General features: G+C 40.4%; 1 protein-coding gene across 6 annotated transcripts in view; it reads left to right on the forward strand.

The window, feature by feature from the left end:
- fbxl16 (F-box and leucine-rich repeat protein 16) overlaps positions 1-24204 on the forward strand; it is a 91016-nt gene that overhangs the window by 61144 nt on the left and 5668 nt on the right. For 5 of the 6 annotated variants that reach the window (XM_079643397.1, XM_079643400.1, XM_079643398.1 and 2 more), the window contains exons 3-7: positions 2136-2378; positions 3789-4054; positions 5148-5232; positions 5590-5653; positions 10662-15000. In XM_079643397.1, coding sequence (XP_079499523.1) covers positions 2136-2378; positions 3789-4054; positions 5148-5232; positions 5590-5653; positions 10662-10810 — 807 coding nt within the window. In that variant the 3' untranslated portion in view covers positions 10811-15000. Of the gene's footprint in view, positions 1-2135; positions 2379-3788; positions 4055-5147; positions 5233-5589; positions 5654-10661; positions 15001-24204 lie in introns of those variants that run through there. The other variant, XR_013801393.1, reaches the window with a different exon arrangement.

Here is a 24204-nt window from a genome sequence, read left to right on the forward strand (position 1 = left end):
GTGGCAGCCCTGGTCAGGAAAACTTGAACAGAACCAAAATATTCTTCTTATTGGAGGAGAGAAATATATGTCCTGCTTTCTACTGCAACTGCAAACTTGAAAATGTTGTATCATTTCTATTTACTCTATGGGGTCTGATGTTTGAAAATGTGTTAAACAAATGTTTAAATAGACATTGAGCAGAACATATCTGTGAGAGTATCAACACCATAAATAGATAATAGGCCATCTGTTGGAATTAACAACAATAACCTTAAGTCAACTCACCTACCTCTCTCAGTGCTATGGTACAAAGGCACAGAGAGGTGAAATGACCACTAAGACTTGACTGCAGAAAAAGGCAGTTTTAAAGAAAATACTCTTACACTGTACAAACAGTAACATGAGAGAAATGACAGCCATGACAGGTACCAGCTTATTATTGCTCTGAAAGAACACATCTGTTTAGTGAATCCATACTGCAGTTGGTAACAGATTAGTGCTCTGGCAATTCTTCCATCATGTCTCTATGCTGCCCTATAGCTTCACTTGTTCACACAGAAATTCTTCACTCATGCTCCATACTTTATTACTTAATTTGTGTCCATTGTCTTTCACTTTGCCTTTTTCTCTTCACTTTCTAAACAAGCCTCTGTTTCTTCTTACAAACAAAACTGAAACGTTGATTTCATAGGAAGTGTATTATGTCAACAGATTTCGTTGGTTAGTAATTAGGTTAGTTTGGAAGCAATAATAATAAGTTGAACCTGATCATTTGTATTTCTACTTAATATTATTGCTTTCAACTAACCTAATATAGTTATGTGAAATCTGCTTACATAATACATTTAATTACATTCAACCTTTCAGTTTTTTCAGTATAGGCCTAAAATATTGTTTTGAGTGTCACCGAGCCAAGATATACATGTATTGCAAGAGAAGAAGAAATCACCTTATGATTTAAAAATTGTTAGTATTAACACAAACCGTGAGAGATTGTTTTAATAATGGATTCACAGCTGTTGAAAAATGTTCTTTATGAGCCAATAAGATATAATTCAATAGGTTATTCCAACACAATATGAACTGATCTCCAGGTCAGGTCTTCACTAGTGGGGGGGGTCAGAGGAAGACAGTCAGTCAGTCAGAGTTTTGGTTCAGCTTTGTTCTAATAGTCTCTGAATGAATGCTTTCATATTCGATTGCTGGAAACACAGAGGCTTGATAGTGTTTCTCAGATGGCCCTTCATACCTGCTAGGCTAGGCTGCTATTCTGGGATGAGTGGATGGTTGCCATGGTGAAAGCTGCATGATCTACAGTATATATATATGGACTTCCCTTTTGCAGGGTTCAGCGTGTGCACTACCGTTTTGTTGCATTTTAAACTGGAGAATTCCATTTGTGAAGAATTAAAGCAAAATAAAAATAGTATTCTAAAATAAATGTAGGCTTTAGTTTGATAGTATTGTAGAATAGATGTCCGTGCTCAGAGAGTATACTCAAAGTGTTTAAATACAAATTTTATTTAATCCAGCTTCTTTTTACAAAAACTATTTATTGCAAATAATGAAAATGTTATTCCAGCAGTTTCTGAGTCAGGCCAGACACAGGCCAGAGCCAATGATGTGTTATGTATCTGACTGAGGGTCATTTGATAATAAATGACAGAAAGATCTAAAAGATGATGACATTAGAGGAATACATCATTGTGTGTTCAGATGCAACATGTTCTGTTACCAAAACACACTGTACTAGAACAGCTCACATGTTACATTGAGAAGAATGCTCTGTATCAGTATAATGACTGAGTCCTGTCACACTCACAGCTCTGCTGCTCTGTTCTCACATCCATCACTGTCTCATTCATCTATTTAGTACATTGTTTGCAATTGATGTTAAACGACCATACATTTAACATTTCCTCTTTATATTTCAAAGTTAAAGCTTAACCGAATCTTTCTTTATGTGCTGACTCTGGATAATTGGACAGAGTGGTAGAAGCTAGATAACAGAGGTGACCCCTGACCGTACCATTGGAAGACAACTATTTCCCCCCTGACTAAAACCCAGACCTCTGCAGCTTCTCTGATTGGCCAGGTACCGTCTCTCTCCCGCCAGCAAGTCTCCGTCACTGAGTATTTGATCTTGTGTCCAGGTGATGTTGGAGCAGATGCAGGGCCTGATGCACCTGGAGCTGTCGGGCTGTAACGACTTCACGGAGGCCGGGCTGTGGTCCAGCCTGAACGCCCGCCTCACCTCGCTCAGCGTCAGCGACTGCATCAACGTGGCGGACGACGCCATCGCTGCCATCTCTCAGCTGCTGCCCAACCTGTCCGAGCTCAGCCTGCAGGCCTACCATGTGACCGACACCGCCATGGCCTACTTCACCGCCAAGCAGGTAGAGAGAGCTACTGATCACATCCACTCACTAAGACCTGTGTTCATCAAGGGATCTGTTTTAAAGATGAATAACTATACCTATCCAAACATCCACCCCTATCACAATTACAGTGATGGAAAGTAACTAAATACATTTACTCAAGTAATGTACTTAAGTAATTTAACTTCAACCGAGTATTTTCATTTTATACTACTTTATACTTCTACTCTACCTCATTTGGAAGCAAAAGCTGCACTGTTATTCCACTACATTTCATTTACAGATTTAGTTACTAGTTACTTTAGAAATTCCGAGTTTGACACGCACATTATTTAGGGAGAAACTGTTGGTAAAGATTAAACCATCCAACATTATATTTAAGCAACTAAAACCATGAGTGGGGAACAGAACATTAATTGGCAGCAATTTTGCTAAGACGTTTTTTGTTCAAAAATATTTCACAGTTCAACGTATAGATTTGCTGCTTTTGCTTTCAAATATTATTATTTTTAAATGTTTCTGCAATGAGAACCTTTACTCCCTGTACTTTACTTAAATACTTTTACTTAAGTACTATTCTCCATGCAGTACTTTTACTTAAATTTAGTTTTTTTCAGGTGTGGTATTAGTACTTTTAGTCAAGTAAAGAATCTGAATACTTTTTTCACCACTGAATAATGATCCTAGCTAACCCACTGGGAGAGGAACTGGTGATGTTGCAGTCACACTAACTCGTAGACATAGAGTGCTGCAGTGCTGACTGACCTGAGAGTTAGCATTGGCATGGCGGCCTCCACCAAAAACAGTTGGATTTTTGTCCAGTGTGGAACTACACAGAGGTGGAAGAAGTACTCAGATGTACGTCAAGAAGTAATACTACAGTGTAAAAATACTCAGTGACAAGTAAGAGTCCACTATTCAAAATGTTACTTAAGTAAAAGTAAAGGTATTAAAAGTATAATTTGATGCTAATAAAAGTATTAGCATCAAATGATACTTTAAGTATCAAAAGTAAAAGCACTTTTTCTGCTGAAGGCGCATTAGATCACCATACTTTTTAAATGATTGTATTATAATTATTAATTTATGTTGCACCTGGTAAATCTGGGTTTACTTGAATTACTTTATACAATTTATATATACGTATATTATATGGCAATACTCTAGTAGCCTACATATAAAAAATGAAGAGAGTAAAAAGAACAACATTTTCTACAGAATGAAGTTTAGTAAAGGTATAAAGTACAATAATGTGAAAAGTAAAATTATTTAACCTGAAGTGTATATATACTTGAGTAGTATATGTACTTAGTCACTTTACTCCACTGGATTTACACTTAGAGACGTGTGATGGGTCATAATGAAGCTGCTCCATATTGCCTTCAATGAGCTTTATTTGAACTAACCTAAACTAACCTCCGCCTGCAGGGCTACACCACCCACACCCTGCGGCTCCACTCCTGCTGGGAGATCACCAACCACGGGGTGGTGAACATGGTGCACAGCCTGCCCAACCTGACGGCCCTCAGCCTGTCCGGCTGCTCCAAGATCACAGACGACGGCGTAGAGCTGGTGGCTGAGAACCTGAGGAAGCTCCGCAGCCTGGACCTGTCCTGGTGCCCCCGCATCACCGACATGGCCCTGGAGTACATCGCCTGTGACCTGCACAAGCTGGAGGAGCTGGTGCTGGACAGGTTAGTGTGCTGCTGGGGCTCTCTGTGAGCAGACTGACAGGGACATTTCACAGGCTCAGGTTCGGGTTAGTTATTTGCACCCATAGGTAGATTTGGTTTACAGATAAAAGAAAAGGGATCCATTGTGACACACATTCTAAAACAACACAAACAACAGACAAATCTCTAAAAAATAACACCCTGCTCCATCACATTTAAAAACCACTAATACAAACATCAGCATTCCAAGGAAGTAAATCAATAAATAGGCATCTGTGTGACTCTGCTACAACTTGTTCATTTGTGCGATAGCTGCCAGAATACAGCTGTTTTTATACCGCTTTGTTCAACACTTTGGGACAACAAACCTCTGGCCGGAAAGGCGAAGCTTAAACTCTGCACTTGTAACTTTACATTCTAAAACTGTAACTCTAAATGCTATTAGTGTAGAATGGTGTGAGAAGCCACAAACTGTAAAAGTCTTGAATAGAAGACTTTTTTTTCTTTTTTTTATAATTACTAACAGGGGTAACAGGAGTCCCCCTTTAACTCTCTAATAAAAGGCATTGACTGTCAAGGCAATGCCTTACAGTAAGAAAGGTTTCTGGTGAAAATAGTATTTGATTAAAGTAAGCCATAATATATTCAGAGCATTCTGCACTTGCATCAAGTTTGGATATTTGACGGCTTTAGAGCCAGTGAATCTATATATTTGGAGCTGCATTAAGCAGGGTGAGCCTTAAAAGTTTAGTTTAGTTTGGTGCAGGGCTGTTGTCAGGACCAACTTTAGAACAAGACCAAAGCAAATCCTGTTCAAGAACACACCAGGCAAAAGTGTTTCACTCTGGCTCATCTGAGAGAAGACTAGATATGGAAGTTGCAAAACATTTAAAAGTGTAAGAAAATAACATGTTTCTCCTTAGTGAGTCGGTGTACAGGTGTACAGTAGATAATGAACATGGTCCTGAGTGGAGTACGTTGATATTTACATGCTGTATAGTTAGCAACAATTGCAAATTGGAGCACATGCAGTCTGTTAAAATAGTGTTTGTGTGTGTGTTATGTCTCTCATTTCATTAATCAATAATGACGTGTGTATTGTGTGTACTTTCAGGTGTGTGCGGATCACAGACACCGGGCTGGGCTACCTGTCCACCATGTCGTCATTAAGGAGCCTCTATCTGCGCTGGTGCTGTCAGGTAACACACATGATATCATAATGGTCACTATGACTCCACAAGATTCTGAAAAATTCTTTTACAACATGCACACATTTGTTGCAATAAATCTTCAAAGTATTAATGATTAACTAATATCAAAGTTATACGTTTGTTTTTGCTTCTTAAGTTGTCAAACAAACAGTTGGGGTTCTCATAGTGTGTGTGTGTGTGTGTGTGTGTGTGTGTGTGTGTGTGTGTGTGTGTGTGTGTGTGTGTGTGTGTGTGTGTGTGTGTGTGTGTGTGTGTGTGTGTGTGTGTGTGTGTGTGTGTGTGTGTGTGTGTGTGTGTGTGTGTGTGTGTGTGTGTGTGTGTGTGTGTGTGTGTGTGTGTGTGTAGGTTCAAGATTTCGGTCTGCAGCATTTGTTTGGGATGAGGAGTCTTCGCCTACTGTCTCTTGCAGGTATGATTTATGTTTACAGGCTGCACCCTATAGAGAGCTGCAGGAGTGAGTCCTCAAACCTGGATATGAGTTAGCATTTTAGCATCTTAAAGTCAACCTTTCTTTGGAACATTTTTCAGTTGTTATCCTGAAATAAGGTCTGTGGTTAACACACAACCCAGTCTCACAGCATTTCGTGTTATAGTCACGAAATTAATTTAATCTATTGATTCGTGTTCACCCACACGATTTTCCCCTTTTTTTCATGTCACACAGAACGATTTTAAAAGCAATGTATTTCTATTGGTAGTATGTTTCGTGCCTGCACCACGTCTTTTTGTCCTTTCGGGTCTTGGAAGACCAGAAGCTGTGTGGTTCATAAAAACATTTTCATACTCAATATCTTACCCTAAGCCTAACCCAGGGGTCTGCAACCTTTTTGACCAAAAGAGCAATTTTTCCCCCTTTTCCCAAACCTTTTTTTGTCTGGAGCCGCAAAACATATTTGATAGCTTGATAGCTTATAAAGTTGTATTTATTGTTATATCATAGACAAAAACTACAGTTTTTTTGCATTTATTATTTATTACATTATAGAAAACTGTTAACCTCTAATAACAAACAAAGAACTCTTATAAGAAGAATTAAAACAAATATACACAGGCCTACTTTAAAATAAATTAAACACAGCACTTGGGGAGTCCTCTGCACATTTGAAGAAAATAAATACAATTAAAATGGACCCACTTTGAAATAAAGAAAACATATAGCTGCACCCTAAAAAGAGTTAAAGGTAGGGTAGGTAATTCACTTCAGAAACACTTTTTGTTATATTCCATGGAATGTTCTTAACATCCCGATAGCAATGAATATCTTCAGTGCTTTGACAAAAAATCCATAAAAAAATGTCATCTGTGGAAGCCGTAGTACTGTAAAAAGCACGAGCAATCATTTTAGCCGGCCCCGCTAAAATAACTGGATGGCCTACCTGCCTGTCAGCCTTCCATCTGTGCACAAACTTATCTCGTGCCCTCATTGGTCGTGTGTGTTGGAGGAGGGGCTCTGTAAGGAAGTGGCAGATTTTTTCAGGTTGTGTATTTTCAAATTCTAGCACACTCGAGCTGGTTTCTCCAAAATGACCTACCCCACCTTTAACTGATTGAATTATGACTGAAGATCGTCATCTGTCTTCCTCTTGCGTTTTTTTCCTCGATACGTAAAGGCTGCAGCACCTTTGACAACTCAAATCATTTGCTGTGAAAGCAGATAACTCTAACCACGCATAATTAAATCCTGTGTTCCTCCGATACTTTTCTTTTCTTTGATTTATCCATAGTTCGCTCATTGAGCCGGGGGTCAGGTTATTCACCTGCAACAAAATGCACTGGCGCGGGACCGTAGCAGGAAGTGACGCATATTTTAGTTGACCTAGTTAAAACAGTTTTGTTTTTTATTTATCTGTCACAGTATCACCTCAAAATAAAAGATACCAAACATTTACAACCGTGCAACAAAATATAAATAGTCCTACAAATACTTTTATTTTATTTAATTCTTATTTTTGTCTAAACTCAAGGGAGCCAGAGCAGAGGGCTTAAAGGGCCGCATGCGGCTCGAGAGCCGTGGGTTGCTGACCCCTGGCCTAACCCTATCCCTTTTATTTTAAATTGTATAATGTCAGAGTTTTTTTGCTATCCGCGAGGGAAAGAAATGGGGCAAAGAGCCTCAGAATACTGAAATCTGTATTTTTTTGTAATTTTTTTCCTTCTAATTTGTTATTATTTGGTGCAGGCACGAAACATACTACCAATAGAAATACATTACATTGCTTCTAAAATCTTTCGGTACCACTTTACAATAAGACTACCCTTATAAAGGGTTTATAATTAGGTGATGCATTTGGTTGTAACAATTTATTAATAATTAAGAACCATTTATAAACCAGTTCTAACATAGTTTTCATACATCAACACAGGCTCACTATTTGGAAAGATGACTAAGCCTTATATTGGCTACCTAGCTTACTTCGTCTTCTTCATCAGCCAGCATCCTTGGTGTCTGTTGTTCACTGAGTTGATTCCCCCCCCCCCTTCCATCTTGATGTTTCTTGGCATCTCTAATGACCATTTATTTACGAGTTACTAACGTTTATAACTGCCAAAAGGGAGCCTTATTGTAAAGTGTGAAACACATTCCCATTTATTAATGAGTTACTACCATTTCTAATAAGATTTAGCAGTACAGATAAATGTGGGCTCACTATTTGGCAAGCAACCGGTCACAGTTGCCCTGTTTATCTCATGTCTTATAAAAGCTTGTTAGTGATTTATAAAGTGTTCATAACCTAATTAATTAATTAATTACAAACTATTCGTAAACCCTTTATAAGGGTAGTCTTATTGTAAAGTGTACCCATTGCTTTTAAAATTGTTCTGTGTTACACGAAAATAATTGTGAAATCATGTTGGTGAACACGAATCAATAGATTAATTTCGTGACTATAACACGAAATGCCGTGAGACTGTGTTGTAACACAAGCTGAAGAGATTGTTATGTTGTGTTCTAGACATAAAATTCATCAGTAAATACCCCACTGGTGAATTTCTGAAGTGTCTTAAAAACAGAAGTTGCTAACAAGAGGCTACATAAGGCTATGAGACTACTAAACGTCATCATGCTAACATTAGCCACCTTTAGCTTAGCAGGTTTGACGTGAGTTAGCCGGTCTAATAGCTAATAAATAAATACAGCACCCAGAAAAACACGCAACGAAAGCCTTTCTAAAGATTTGTTTCAACTCTTATGATCAGATTGTGATAGCATTTTGTAAATGACACCGGGCCTTTCTTATAGCACAACACTCAGGACTAAATATCAGGTCACATTAGCATTATGTAGCTTCAGTTGAGGGAAAAAACTTACCAATGGGTGGTGGTGGAAGAATTGTTCAGATCTTTGACTCAAATAAAAGAAGCAATACTACAATACTAATATATAGAAATACTACAAAAATCGTACTCAAATAAAAGTACAAAATGTTTAACTTAAACATTTACTGAATAGGACAAAAGATAAAAGTTATTTTTAAGGGTGGCGCTATGTTGCCCAATATTGTTGATTTTCACTGAAATAAATATACATTTACATACCTGACAACCTTTCCAAATCCAAAAGAGGTGGGTTTGCGAGTGGCTAATGTACACGCCCAAATTAGGTAATCAGAAGAGATGGAACCCCAGTAAATACATGTAGGCTATAAACCATGTATTTAACATATATTGCATCATTTTATGCATTTTTCAGAAAAAGTGGTAGTTTGGTAAACAGTGACATCAATGACATATTTGGTCTGTAAAATGTCCAAAAGTAAAAGAAAGTCTCCACATTTTATTATATTTTTAATGTGTTTCTGGTCCTCTTTCAGTTGAGACAGTGTAGATGAAGGATGTGTCAGGATGTAGAACTCTTGTGTGAACATTGGATAAAGCCAGGTTCGTATTGTTGTTTCATGTTGTTGACATATTAGAGTTAAAGGTTTGCACAGAGAGAAATATCTTTGTGTTGCGCCATAAATCAGAAAATACTGCATTAAAAAAGTCATTTCCTGCATGTTTTTGCAGTGTGATGTAAATAATTTACAGGCTTTCAGATTGCTGTAGTTCACTAAACAGAGACATTAACAACATATTTGGTGTTGAAAATGTCAGAAAAAGTGAAAGAATGGGAGATAAATATCCCCAAATCTCAAAATTGTATCATATTTTGTGTGTGTTTGTGGTACTCTTTCAGTTGAGACACTGTAGGTGAAGGATGCTTCAGGAAAAGACCAAACACTGGATGTCTTTTAGTCGCCAACATGTGTTTTGGAGACACTGATAACAACGGGGAAATCCTGCAGGACTCAAAGGAGTGATGACTGATTATTATCAGTTCCGGGGGACTGTGGCAGGCTGGCTTGACTGTGTTTTCCAAAGTGGAGGCTGGCTTGACCGCAGTCCCGGGGGTAACGCTGCCCTTCCTCTGCACGTTGTTTCTCTTTCAGAAACACAGAGGACTGTTTGTATGATGCGATCACAGACACGCTGTAAAAGGTGTCCGCCAAAAGTCGAGTCCAGTGTCTATGGAGTGTCATTTTTATTTTTTATAATTTGGTAGGCGGTAGAAACATGTCAAAAGCAGTAGACTACCGCCCAAATCGGTAGGGTTGGTAGGTATGCATTTATTGGCAAATATGTATTGGGCCACAGTACTTAAAGGGGAAGATGCATTCGGACATTTAGGCTGTGTGCCGGTAGAACACCAACAGTGAACCTCTTCAGGGGTCGGCATCACAGAACAATAGCAGCAAACCATTAGCCACGTCACTCTGGAATATAAAGTTGAAGAAGTTGTTTTTGCCATTTAATCTTACACAAGTTGTGTATGAGTTTACACAAGCAACATGAGCACAGCTCAAACATAGTCCGCCATTGTTGTGGAGTTTTCAAGCTTGTTGGCCTCTCGAGCTCTGGTCATTCGAACAGTAAACTGGTTCACTCACACACACACACACACACACACACACACACACACACACACACACACACACACACACACACACACACACACACGTTGTGATGGGAATTTTTCTCAATTTACGGACATTTATTTAGAGAAGGGGGTCAAACTCATTGTAGTGCAGGGGCCACATTCAGCCAAATTTGATCTCAAATAGGCCAGACCAGTAAAATCATAGCAAATGGCATGTGTGCAATTTCAACAATATAATGCCTCAGTTTATCATGAACACATGTGGATTACAACTCACAGATCACAGTGTATCTAAAAAGGCACACAACATTTAGTAAGGTATCTGGAACTGAACAATATAGCATTTTACTTTATGATCAAAACAACTTGCCAAGATCTATATGTTTAAAATGTTTACATACAAAATACATGAAAGTTGTGAAACAGCAGTTAATGTCTCCTGTGACCTCTCTCTCTCTCTCTCTCCCCTCCCCCCCCCCCCCACCCCCCCCCCCCCCAGGCTGCCCCCTGCTGACCACCACCGGGCTGTCGGGCCTGATCCAGCTGCAGGAGCTGGAGGAGCTGGAGCTCACCAACTGCCCCGGGGCCACGGCCGAGCTCTTCAAGTATTACTCCCAGCACCTGCCGCACTGCATGGTCATCGAGTAGGACCGCCGCCATCCTCCTACCTTCCTCCTCCTTACTCTTCATCACTCTTTCAGTGCAGGAGACCGTACCGCTCCTCATTTCCTGCCCCCCCTTCCTCGCCTGTCTTCCTCCTCCACCCCCCATTGAGTAGACTGGCCCCCAGGCGGACAGAGAGGCAGGAGCGATGGAACGTGTCGGAGCCGGAGGGCGGCGGAGCTTCATTTGAGAAGATGCTGTGGAGCAGAGACGTCTTGTCTGACAGCAGGTTGCTTTTTTCAGAATCAACTAAAGGTTCTTTGTTTACGGGAGAGAGCTTCTCTAAAGACTTTGATGATTTTTTTTTAAGCTGAATGGACATATCTAGAAGCAGCGGAGAGGAAAAGGGAAATACAGACTTTGGTGTTTGAGCTGGTGGAACTCATACACTGTAAACACACTCACACACATACTGTATATGGTAAGTAAAACTCAGACCATGACATTTCTATTTTCATCACTCTGTGTAATATATCTGCTGTTATTTTCTTTTCTGAGGAGGTCTTAAAGGTCCAGGTTTCTCTTGTTTAGAGAGAGATCCATACTACTGGAGAAACAGGAAACAGAGAACTAAAGAACAGGAAGTGAACGACAGGGATGGAACCCTCTCTTTTTCCCACTTCCTGTGTGTGAAGTGTGTTTCATGGACTCACAGGATCCCCTCTTTTTGGGATACCACCACCTTTTTCCATTTCTGTGTCTTATCAGAAAAAAAGGAGACAATTTGAAAAACAACAGTTTACATTTATTTGTGTTGGCGTTGAGTGGCTCATCGTTTCTCCCTGCATTTTTTTGTACGCATATTATTTGATTTACAGATCTGGAGGATGGGCTGTAAACTGTAAATGTTTTAAACAGAAAGGGAGTTCAGACAGTTCAATGGAAGGCAGACTGTCATTCTTCAGAGTCTGCTGACGGTACCAGGCTTTCCTATCCTAAATTAATCATATTGAAAACAAGGAGCTTGATATTTCTGGATTGAAACTAATAAATACCTTCCTTTTAGAATGGGTCTGGAAGTGGCCTTTCTCTTGGTGAGATCATCTAATCCAAATGAGAGGAGATCTGATTTTGTAATTAACCTCTATACTGATGATATTTATTGTTTGAGCGTATGTGTTTATGAGGCTGCTAATGCATTGTGTGCCACCCCCCCTTAGCAAAGGCCAGGTTACTCCAGCTACAAAGGGAGGCGTTCAGTATTCAATATCAAAGACGTGCTTACAGTGCCTGCTGCAGAACAGGAGCTGAAGGCCTTTTATAAGCAATGAATGCCACTAACTGTTCCTACTGACCCAGAGTCAGGGAAACTTAGGAATGGTGTTCTATGTTCATGTTTTGAATTTGTGTTTAACTCAATACTTTGAAATCAATGGAATCACATAACAGCCATACATTACAGTAATAACCCGACAAAAGTAAATACATGTCTCTTTATGAAGTAATAAATCCCTGCACTTTGTAACATTCTGCCTCATTTGGTAATCAACAGCTTCAATGGAAAAGGTAGTAAATGTTCCTGGAAAAAATCTAATTTAATTTATTTAAAAAATGTTCAAACTATTTGCTTTTTAGGTTGTTTATAGAAAATGGCAGCATATTTTTACAAAATGTGGTTGTTATAACATAATGTGCCTTTGTAAGTAAATATAAAAACAGGCAAAAACACAAAATAGGTTAAAAATAGTAGCTCCTATTGTTTAGGAGAATGCTTTTATTCATTTTAAACCTGTCCCCATGTTATTTGTCGAATGACCCGCTGATATATGTTTGATGTAATGATATGTGTTGAAAGATGTTGGAGTAGCATTTAAAATGTGCTTAGTCTCATTACTAATGGGGGAGTTGGCAGGAAACCAGCCTCTCCAACAGCAGCACAGATACATGTTGAACACAGTGTTTCCAAACCTGAGCTTAAATGTAGATAGAGGCTAATGCAGCATGTACCACCTGTAACCTAAATCAAAATTACCATTTTAAATATGGAGCCTCTTGTTGGGGAAACACAGTGAAGAAGGAAGTTACTTGAAAAGTTCAACTGTGTGTCTTAAGGATGTTTTTTGGGTCTTGTTTTTTTGCAGCTCTACCTGGTTGGTCAAGCAATTTTGACAGTGCAACCAAAAAGCTACAAACGAGACGAAAAGAGACATTACTTGTCAGATGATCGGACTGGCTGTAACAAAGTTAGTCTGACTAATCTGCAAGAAAAGTAGAAGGTCAATGCTTGAATTATGAACCAAAGTTAAAATGAATTCTTATTTTCCTCAGACCTTAGATTACACATCTATAAACTGAGCTAAGCTAGACAGAGCTTTGTATTCAACGTCGTACTGCTAAACCGGTACAAAAAGGCTTCTGAAAGTGTGTCTGACTCTGGGTAAGTGGGCAAAGTCAAGTCTCTAATAACCCGATATGGAAGAGGATTAGGGCCACACAAATTCAGACTTTATACACAGAATCCTGAATCAAGTCAGAATTCAGAGAAAAACAGAACTCAATAAATATTAGTGCAACATGTAAGACAGTTTTTTAGTTCTGTCCAAAATGAATCAAAATGATACATTTATTAGAATTGCGACTTAAAGGTCACCTATTATGCAAAATCCACTTTTTCATCTATTTTATATTTAAACATGTGCAGGGCTGCCCCTCGCCAACTTGTGGCCCCACACAAAGTTATGTGATGAGGCCCTCTGTGTCGGCGAAACTGTGGCGCATTTAATTGCGCCGCATCTGCGCTTCAGATGAGGCTCCCTCCGCGAGGTGAGGCCCCCTCCTCGAGGTGAGGCCCAACGCAGTCTGCGTGATCTAAGTGTAGGGAGGGGCGGGCTTGAACATGTATCCCCTCGGTGGAAAGAGACTCTGAAAGTTTCAGGAACAAAGATTCTCTTTTTGTCCTGATCCATTTATATAAAAACCTGTCTGAAAATGAGCTGATCAGATTTTGGCTACTTTATGATGTCATAACGATGTTTTGTCTTGAGTAACCATTAGCCAATCACCAACCAAGGTAACCCCCCCCACCCCCCACCTTATCACCTGAATCTCCTCCTCGAGCACCATTGTGTTCTTTGTAACCAAATCTCTCTGAGAGGGGCGTGGGGAGGGGCTCCTTATTTTCATCTAAAGTAACAGACAGAGAATCAGCACTTTGGAAACAGGGCTGAAACAGAGGGGACTATGGGTAATGCTGCAATGATCTGTTTTGTGTTTCAGCCAAACACTTCAGAGACATGTTTGTATATATCTGAGAACTATAATATATTGATGAAAAACAGTATAATAGGTGACCTTTAATTCTTAGAGAAAAGTCAGAACTCAGAAAAAATTATAATGTTTGGCCCTAATCATCTTCCGTAAACCATTGTATTTATTTAACATTGAATAAGTTATTTTAGATAAAAAGGACAAACAGATCATTTTAAAGCCAGTAGTCATGCTTCTTTCTCCCGTTCACCTACATTATAGTAAATGATTGAGTGCACAGTGAGCCTCTTGTGTCCTGAGATGTGCTGACGCCAACAGGAGGACGGATCAGTGTTACAGTGTTAGGTTGTGCCAAATGCATCTGCAACAGCGCATCAAATGTGTCTGCTGGCCCTGCTAACCGCTGACCGAGTGTTCTGAACGGACTGGCGGACCACGCATGTTTTAGTCGGTCTGCGTTGTGTTTCCAGAAGGCTCATTTTACAGGTTCTTCTGAATCTCTTCATTGTACATAAGTATATTTATTTATTTATCTATTTATTTAAATTAATTTGTGTCTTATTTACGTGATTTATTTATTGAAGAGACATTCTTCAAAATGGTTTTGTTTTATGGAACTTGCTTCATATTTGGGACTGAATTAGCTTCTGCATTGGTTTTTATTATTTGTATTATTATTTTCTGACATTTCAGACCCCTGAATGAAATAATCTACTTCTTACACATTTAACTTGTTTAGACACCAGTGACCATTACCATCATTAACACTGACTTAAAGTTTTTCAATTGTCAATATTGCGCAAGAATATATTTTCCTCTGTGCAAGTGTGTCTCGACTTTGTATTGCTGTTGGATCCATTGTAAGGAAAGGGGGGGGGCAAACACAATGGTGACAAGGTATATTTACTGTCATTGTCCTGAATGTGGAAATACAGAGTATGATATACATAAAAACATTTGCAGTCTGACCTCTGTCATTGGTAATGTTTACACTGTCTATTGAGATTAAACACATCTCTTAAGATAAGGATTCTATGGAAGTTCATTCCTGACAAGACTATTGAAAGTAAAACTAAAACGGATAAAAAAAACAAAAACCTTTGAGCATGATCCAGATAGTGATTTTGTAATTACCTAAATCCAACCAAGCATATTCCTAGTTATCATTATTAGCTGCTACACACAAATTGGTTGCTCGTCGAAATGGCAATGTAGAGCCGTTTTACTGCTTGTAATGTGAATTCTGCGTAACCCTAACTCTAACCCTAGAATTCTACCAAAGTTTTGGTTTTGGAGACTTAAAGGCCTTATAAGATAACAGATAATATATATAATGTTTGTTGTTTACCAGTGCACAAATCTTTAAAGATTATTTGAACCAATGAACACAGATACAGACAATGTTCAAAAAGTTCAGTTTAATTCAAGTTGGTTTAAGGCAGGGTCAAAACCAGGAAACCCAGGAATTAGGTAACCAAAGCCAATAAAGGGGGCAGGCTGAATGGGGCTCAGAACCAGATAATACAAACTGAACCCTCGAGCACTTGGCAAAACACACAAGACAATGTTGCAGGGGACAAATCAGAGTTAGGCGAGATATACAGGTATCTCAATAAATTAGAATATCGTGGAAAAGTTTATTCATTTCAGTATTTCTATTTAAAAAGTGAAACTCCTTTGTGATATAGATTCATTTCACCCAAAGGGAATTATTTCAAGTGTTTATTTGTTTTAATTTGGATGATTATGAAGATGGAGCTAATGAAAACCCCAAATTTAAACATTTAAATATTGAAAAATATTATCAATATCAATATTATGGACTCACAGTGTCACACTCTGATCAGCTAATTAACTCAAAACACCTGCAAATTCTGCTTAACCCTAACCCTAGAATTCTACCCAAGTTTTGGTTTTGGAGACTTAAAGGTCTCCAAAAACAAATAAGATAAACATATATATATCATTTGTGTTGTTTAGCAGTGCAAAAATCTTCTTCTTTTTAATATGAATATTACAGAGATGTCAATAATTGGCCCAGGCACAACTCTCTGTTCCTTCACTCTTAAACCGTGACTCAAATGTTGGTCACTGGTCCCTTTCACTATTTTTGTTTTAATGGGCTTCCAAAGGATTCAGATATAAGTTTACATATCATGAACTCTGACAGGCATTTCTCAGCTACCAACAACTAACAACAACCTTTCTAAGGTACCTTTTCTAAAGGTGAACTCACTTGTTGCTGTCTGCAGTCTTTGGTCTACATCTGTCACCATTTTGTTACAACCCTTTTACAGCACAACTTTAAGTAAGCAGTCAAATAAATGCTGACAGTTTACTGATAATGTTCAAATTGGAAACACTTGTGTTCTCTTTCAGTTTCAGTGTTTTTAGCCAACCTGTGCCTGTACGCAGCTTATTTTGAGACCATTTTTGCACTAATGACCAGTGGCTTCTTTGATAATACGTCCTAGTCCATTTGAAAAAAACTCAAATTAACATCACATCAACTTGTCTGCTGACAGGAAGTGATGACAGAGCCAGATGTAGTCAAAGCGCTTTGGATTTCAGGTATCGATGGAGAGCTGATGGAGTGAAGCTGTGCTGTCAAATGTGCATATGTTCAGTATTTTTAATGGAAAGATGAAATGTTGCAAAAAAAGGATGGATCCAGTCACAATATGTATTATTAGTTTTCCTGCAGCTCTTAACACTAGAACCGCCAGAGGTCGCTGTTTACCTAAAACCGCCAACCGGTCAAATTTACCCGCTATTGATTTTCAAGGTACAATGTTCTTTTATTTATCATGTAGAACAGTGAGTTTTACAGACAGTCTGGTTCAAACCATCTTCATGTGAACTGCCAACGACCACAAACTAGCACCATCAGTAGAAGATATGAAGTTTCTTAAGATCATGGAAGCAGAGTTTCATCAAGACAGCTCAAGATCGTCTTGCCTCACATTGAGACGCACGCTGGAAAAACGGCCACAGATGAAAGCCCACTTTCTAGAGTTCATGGCAAACTTGTTCGGCAAAAGAAACACAGAGACTGCTCCTCCCCTGAAACCAGGAGTGCTGGTATCTGCCGCTGTTTGGTGTGTATCATCCCAAAAAGCCAGATAAGATTTGTGTGGTCTTTGACTCCAGTGCACAATTTGAAGGAGTGTCACTCAACGAGGTTCTGCTCACAGGCCCTGACCTGAATAACGGCTTGGTTGGGTCTGCTAATGAGGTTCAGGAAGGAACAGGTGGCTATCACTGCTGACATAGAACACATGTTCCACTGCTTTGTTGTAAGAGAGGACCACAGAGACTTTCTGCGCTCTAGTACAGAAACAACGACCCCACCAGCGATATAGTGGAGTACAGGCAGGGCCGGACTGGGACAATAAATCAGGCCGGGAATTACACACCCAGCCAGGCCACTACCAGTTTTTTGTGCCAATTTGCTGGATTTATTTGTCAATATTTACAGCGTCGCTGCCCATAGTGATAGCCCTCTAAATCTACAACCCAGAAATAAACATATGGATATGGGTTACTATTTTAAAAAATGTGCAAATCTATTTAGGAACTTATTCATGGGAACATATTTTAAGCGGGGTCGGATCTCAAATCCTATAGGGGGGTCCGGGGGCATGCTCCCCCGGTAAGATTTTTTTTTAAATGTTGGACTTAAATGCATCAATCTGGTGCACTTTGAGGGGGAAATAAAGAGACTACACCCATATGAAACAGAACTGTATACATTTAAATAATCATAAAATCATAAGAACATGGCCATAACCAATAACATACCATATCCAATATGAAAAAACATTGAAACTTGTTTATTTATTTATTTTTGGTTTAATTTATAGTTGTGAGTGTGTCTGGGCTCCTGAATCAGCCTCTCCTGTCTCCCTCCTCTCCCCCCTGCTCCTCTTTGAGGCAGCAGCAAAGACTGGTTTTAGCTCTCAATAAGTTTTAGAAGTGTATCTTACCTTTTTTCCACTAGTTAACGTTTTCTTTATTATTATTCATGCATATTTTACTAATCACTCCCCCCTCAAATGGAAATATGTGTTTACATAAAGGGTGACCAAACAGTTTGAGACCCACGGAGATAACTCAGTCTGACAGCAGAGGACTCTCCTCCACCTTGGTGTTGAAAAAGCTCCATATATCCGTTAGCGCAGCTAGCTAGCACCAGATGCTAACAACAACAATACACGTAACCGGTGCGCACGCTTTCTTTCTCGTTTGCTCGCGCCACACATACACTAACATACACCCTCCCGAGCTTGAATGACACATAGAGACCAATCGAGGGCTTTAGTGTATGATCTGTATGAAAGTGGCCATGTCGGCAGGCCACATCATGTAGACAGACAGCCTACCAGACCCACATTTGCGCACTTAACAGGCCAGGCCATCGGGAAACCTCCCGGTCCTCCCGATAGCCAGTCCGGGCATGAGTACAGGATGCGGGTCCAGCTCTTCGGGAACTGTCCCTCTCCAGCTGTGGCCATTTATGGTCTACGGAGAGCAGCTAAAGAAGCAGAGACCAACTATGGCAGTGATGCAAGAAGCCTGGTTGACCGTGAGTTTTACGTCGATTTTAAGTCCTTCAACACCGAAGAAGAAGCCATCAGTGTACTCGGCCGAGCGCAGAAAATGCTTGCAGCCTCTAATCTCAGGTTGCACAAAGTCACATCAAACCGCCCAAGAGTCATCAAAGCATTCCAACCTGAGGATCGTTCCAAGGATGTTGGAAACCTAGACCTCTTTACCGATGAGCTCCCTACCCAAGGAAGAGTCGGTCTGTCCTGGAACATATGCACAGATGCCTTCACGTTTCAGATTGCAAACGACCAGAAGCCGTCCAGTCGCAGAGTGCTGTCTGCAGTTAACAGTCTGTACGACCCCCTTGTGTTCCCCGCGCCAGTAACAGTACGCGGTAAAATAATACTCCGAAAGCTCACAGTGCAAGCAGACGACTGGGATGCGCCACTCCCCAAAGATATGGAGCTCGACTGGACTACATGGAAGGAGTCTCTACAAGACTTACAAGAACTCCAGATACCGCGCCTTTATGCACCCTTTTCTACTGCAGGTGCTAAAACAAGAGAACTCTGTCTTCGGAGACGCTTCAGTGACAGCAATCGCAGCAGTGGCCTATATCAAGCTGACCAGTCATGAAGGTCAACCCGAGGTAGGCTTCATCTTTGGGAAGACAATGTTGGCTCCCCAGCCTGGACACACTATTCCAAGACTTGAACTGTGTGCGAGTTGATAGTTGCAGAGATGGATGTAGCATTCGAAAACATCACATATTACACAGACAGTAAAGTTGTGCTAGGCTACATCAACAACCAGTCGAGGATATTTTATGTCTTCGTGCACAACAGGGTCCCACGCATTCATCAGTCACCATGTCTTGGCCAGTGGAAATACGTGCGTACAGACCTCAATCCAGCAGACATCGGGTCCAGATCTGTGTCGCCAGCTCTCCTAAACAGTACAACGTGGCTCACAGGACCAGCCTTTCTCAAGGATGCATCCTCCTGAGTTGGAAGAGACTTGTGACCTCATCAACCCTGTTCTTGACTGTGAGGTTCGTCCGAAAGTGACAACAAGTCTGACATGTGTCACTAGAGATCTGGTACACCCTCAACGATTCAAACTCTTTTTAAAGTACATCACTTTTGTCACAGCAGTAGCACGCTTGATCCATGTAGGTCGCTCTTTCTCCCGTTCTGTTAACGACAAGTGTCATAGGTGGCACATCTGCCATCCAACAGAGGAAGAGCTGACAAAGGCCAAGGTGTGCATCGTGAAGAGCCTCCAGCACGAGAGTTATGCAGAGGAGCTCAAATGTTTGAGATCAGGATCTAACATTGCTTCAACTAGCAGCTTGTGGAAGTTGCATCCTCTAGTGGGGAACAACAGACTCCTAAGAGTAGGAGGCCGCATACGTCACTCAAGTCTGAGCTCAGACGAAGCTCACCCCATAATCATTCCCGGCCGACACCATCTGGCAACTCTGCTGGTCCATCACCATCACCAGGCAGTGAAGCACCAAGGAAGGCACTTCACCGAAGGAGCTGTCCGAGCTGCAGGGTTCTGGTTGGTAGGAGAAAAGTGCAGTGTCAGCAGTTTGCTCTTCAAATGTGTAACCTGCCGGAAGCTGAGGGGAAAGACAGAACATCAACAGATGTCGGATCTACCAGCCGAACGACTGCAAGTAGCACCCCCTTTCACCTATGTAGGTGTCGACGTCTTCGGGCCATGGGAAGTTGCCTCACGACGCACAAGAGGAGGTTATTTAAACTCAAAACGATGGGCAGTGATGTTCTCATGTAAGGGCAGTACATATTGAAGTCATTGAAACAATGAGTGCCGGCAACTTCATTAATGCCTTAAGGAGATTCTTCACTATCAGTGACACAGCAAAACAAATACGGTCTGACTGTATGGCATTAACTTCGTTGGCGCTTCTCGAGAGTTGCAAATGAAGACTACAGATCCCAGTGGCAACAACGTGGAGAAGTACCTGAGCATGCAGAACTGCACATGGGTGTTCAACCCGCCACATGCGTCCCACATGGGTGGGGCATGGGAACGGATGATTGGCATCGCTCGTTGCATTCTTGACTATCTGCTGCTTGAACAAAATAAGTCTTCTTTGACGCATGAAGTTCTGGTTACGCTCATGGCTGAGGTGACAGCAGTCATCAATGCTAGACCACTCATTCCAGTATCTTCAGGTCCAGAGTCAACTCTCATCCTCACCCCAGCAATGCTCCTGACCCTCAAAACAGGCTCTACATCAGCTTGTCCAGGTAACTTTGAAGAGGCAGACCTCTTTAAAGAGCAGTGGAAGCAAGTTCAGAGCCTGGCGGACACCTTTTGGAGTAGGTGGAGAAAAGAATATCTCAAGACTCTGCAGTTTCGTCACAAGTGGCAGTCTAAGAGGTCAAACCTTCAAGAGGGGGACATTGTTCTTCTGAAAGACAATCAAGCTCAGAGAAACGAATGGCCAATGGCCACCATCACAAAGACATTCCCAGGAAAGGATGGACTGGTCATTTCATTTCATTTCAAACCTTTATTTATCCAGGTGTATCCCATTGAGATCATTGATCTCTTTTTCAAGGGAGACCTGCTCAAGTAGGTTCCACATGAAACATAAAAACATAAACAGAACAACAAAAAGGACATCATACAGCATCATTACAGGGATTACAATTTACATAACTATCCACATGAGCAGGTACCAACAGTTTCCGATTGAGTAGCATCCAACCAAGTTTTAAAAACATTTAGTGGCACCAGATTGCTCAGTTTCCATTTCAATTGCAGACTATTCCAAGACAGTGGAGCTGCACATCTAAATCGGGCCCGGCGCCACGAGGGGGCATTGCCCCCTCACCTTGAGCATCATTCATCCATCAAAAAGTACAATAAATGTCACAATTATTAAATAACTTTAAATAATTATTTTCCCCAACACACGTTACTATGTTTAGATCAGATGTGTGGGTCAAGCAACGTGTAAAGAAGCCTCAACCCCAAGTGAGCTTGTAGTCTTAATGTTAGCATGTGTGCTTAGCTGTAAACACAGTCCGATGGGTGACCAAAACGTCCCCGTTTTTGGTGGCCGGTACCCGGTTGAAACTGCCGAAAATGTTCCCGTTTTTGAATGTGCGTTAAAAAACAGAGCAAGGTGAAATAAAATGTTACATGTCAGTAAAAACAGAGTAACAGTGTTGTGCCTTTTTGTAGCGTCAGCGTATTTCTTCTTCTACTACTTCTTCTTCTACCTCTACTACTTCTTCTTCTTCTTCTTCTTCTAATTCGATGTACCTGCCTGTGAGATATTGGACAGAAGAAACTCGGCTAATAGTGTCAACTAAATCCATAGTATTACAACAAAAGTACTTTAAACGAGGTAAATTACGAATGTATGTTCTCAATCGCCAAGTATGGAATTTAATATTATTGTCCCCAGGGGGAAATTCATTTGCACAGCTCTGTTGTGGTAATCTGTATTATATAAACCATATTGGTACAATGAGCGACATCTAGTGGCGGATTGTGGAACATTGATTTGATTTTTGTCATGGCAGTTTGACTCTAGAGACAAACCAGGGGACTTTATTTTTAATCTGTGTCTGTCCATTTTGTGTAGTGTTTTATCCATTATTACATTTGGTTTATATATTAGTCACTTTCTTATGAAATGCCAGGTTTTAGGCATGGTCTGAACATTCAATCCTGGAAATTAAAAATCAACCAGATACATTTTTCTAGATAGATAGTAAGTAAGTAACATCTGTATAGGAAGACGAGTTAAGGGATAGAGGAGAAAAGGCTATGGTATAATTACTGAGCCAATTTATAAATGGAGGCAATCAATGTTAGTCTGTTAACCAAAGTGCAGCCATATAATAATGTACTATCTGTTTTTAAAGATCAGAGGAAAAGAACAGAATGAGAAGGGTCGATCCAGAAAACAAATAAAGAAGCAAAGAGACTGTAGAGCAGTAATAAGGAAAAAAGCTTGGTGTGTCAATTCATTACATTGCCAGTATTTTTCGTTGTTGTGAGAGAAAAAAAATCGCCCCCTCAGATTTTTTAACAGCCCCCTCAGTCATTTCATCCTGGAGCCGGGCCTGATCTAAATGCTATCTTCCCTAAGACAGTCCTAGCAGTTGGCACATTTAATAAAACCACAGCATGCAATCTCAGGCAGTAGCCACTTACAATTCGCCGTGAGATCAGGGAGCAGATGTAGGATGGAAGTTTCCCTAACATGGCTTTGTATATGAAAATGTACCAGTGACTGAGCCTCCGTACAGTTAGTGAAGGCAAACCTGTCCTGGCATACAGGGTACAGTGATGGGTTAATGCTTTACAGTTTGTCTCAAATCTCAGTGCACTGTGATACGCAGCATCTAACTTGCTCAGGCAATGGGCAGGTGCATTCATATAAATCAAATCACCATAGTCCAGCACAGGTAAAAAGGTCACAGTGACTAGCCTTTTCCTGGCCTCAAGCGAGAAACAGGACTTGTTCCTGTAGAAGAAACCTAGCCTAACCCTCAGTGTTTTAAGCAGGTTATTGACATGACGTTTAAAAGTGAGACAATCATCAAGCCAGATACCAAGGTATTTGTAACGGTAACCACTTCAATTTGTATTTGTTGCGTAGTTACATTGTCTACAACAGGCGCTGGTGTCTTTTTAGCTTTTGAAAAGAGCATTACCTTGGTTTTATCAACATTTAAAAGAAGCTTTAGTTCAGAGAGCTGAGTCTGAATAATATTAAAAAACAGCTTGCAATTCAACAACAGGGAGGGACCTGCACAGTACATCGCGGTATCTTCCGCATAAAAATGTAAAGTAGCTTCATTAACATTTCCACCTAAACTGTTGATATATGGAGAATAAAAGTGGACCTAAAACAGAACCTTGAGGAACACCACTAGTAATGTTTAACCACTCAGAAGACAGCCCATCAAAATGAACACATTGGGACCTTTCAGAGAGGTAGTTCACAAACCACCCTACTGCATGGCTGGATATGCCAATACCGAGTAGCCTCTGCCTTAAGATGCAATGATCGACGGTATCAAATGCTTTGGACAGGTCAATAAATAGAGCTGCACAACTTATTATCTAATATAGCCTACTCGCCACATCATTCACCACTTTCATTGTGGCAGTGATGGTGCTATGTTGCTCTCTGAAGCCTGACTGATGTTTAGAAAGGATGTCATTTGTACATAAAAATACCATTACCTGTTCACTCACTAGGCGTTCAAGAACCTTAGCCAGAGCTGATAATTTAGAGATGGGCCTATAATTATTTAATAAAGTGACCTCCCCACCTTTTAGTAGAGGCAGGACATACGCTGACTTCCACAATTTTGGAATTGTGTTTGAGCTGAGGGAGAGGTTAAAAAGAGTAGTGAGAGGTGGAGCAATAAAATCTGCAGCTATCTTTAAAAAGAAAGGTTCTAGGTTGTCCGGGCCAGCTCGTTTCATAGGATCTAACTTGGTTAAAGCTTCACGAACAGCATCAACAGTAAAAGGAGTAAAACTAAAAAGGTTTTTCCAAAACACGTTTTTTCAGAGTCACAGACTGTGGTGTTCACAGCAGCAGAGTTAGTGAACAGAGAGCC

The sequence above is a fragment of the Notothenia rossii genome (genome assembly GCF_949606895.1).
Source record: "Notothenia rossii genome assembly, chromosome: 8".
In the NCBI taxonomy this organism is placed as follows: domain Eukaryota; kingdom Metazoa; phylum Chordata; class Actinopteri; order Perciformes; family Nototheniidae; genus Notothenia; species Notothenia rossii.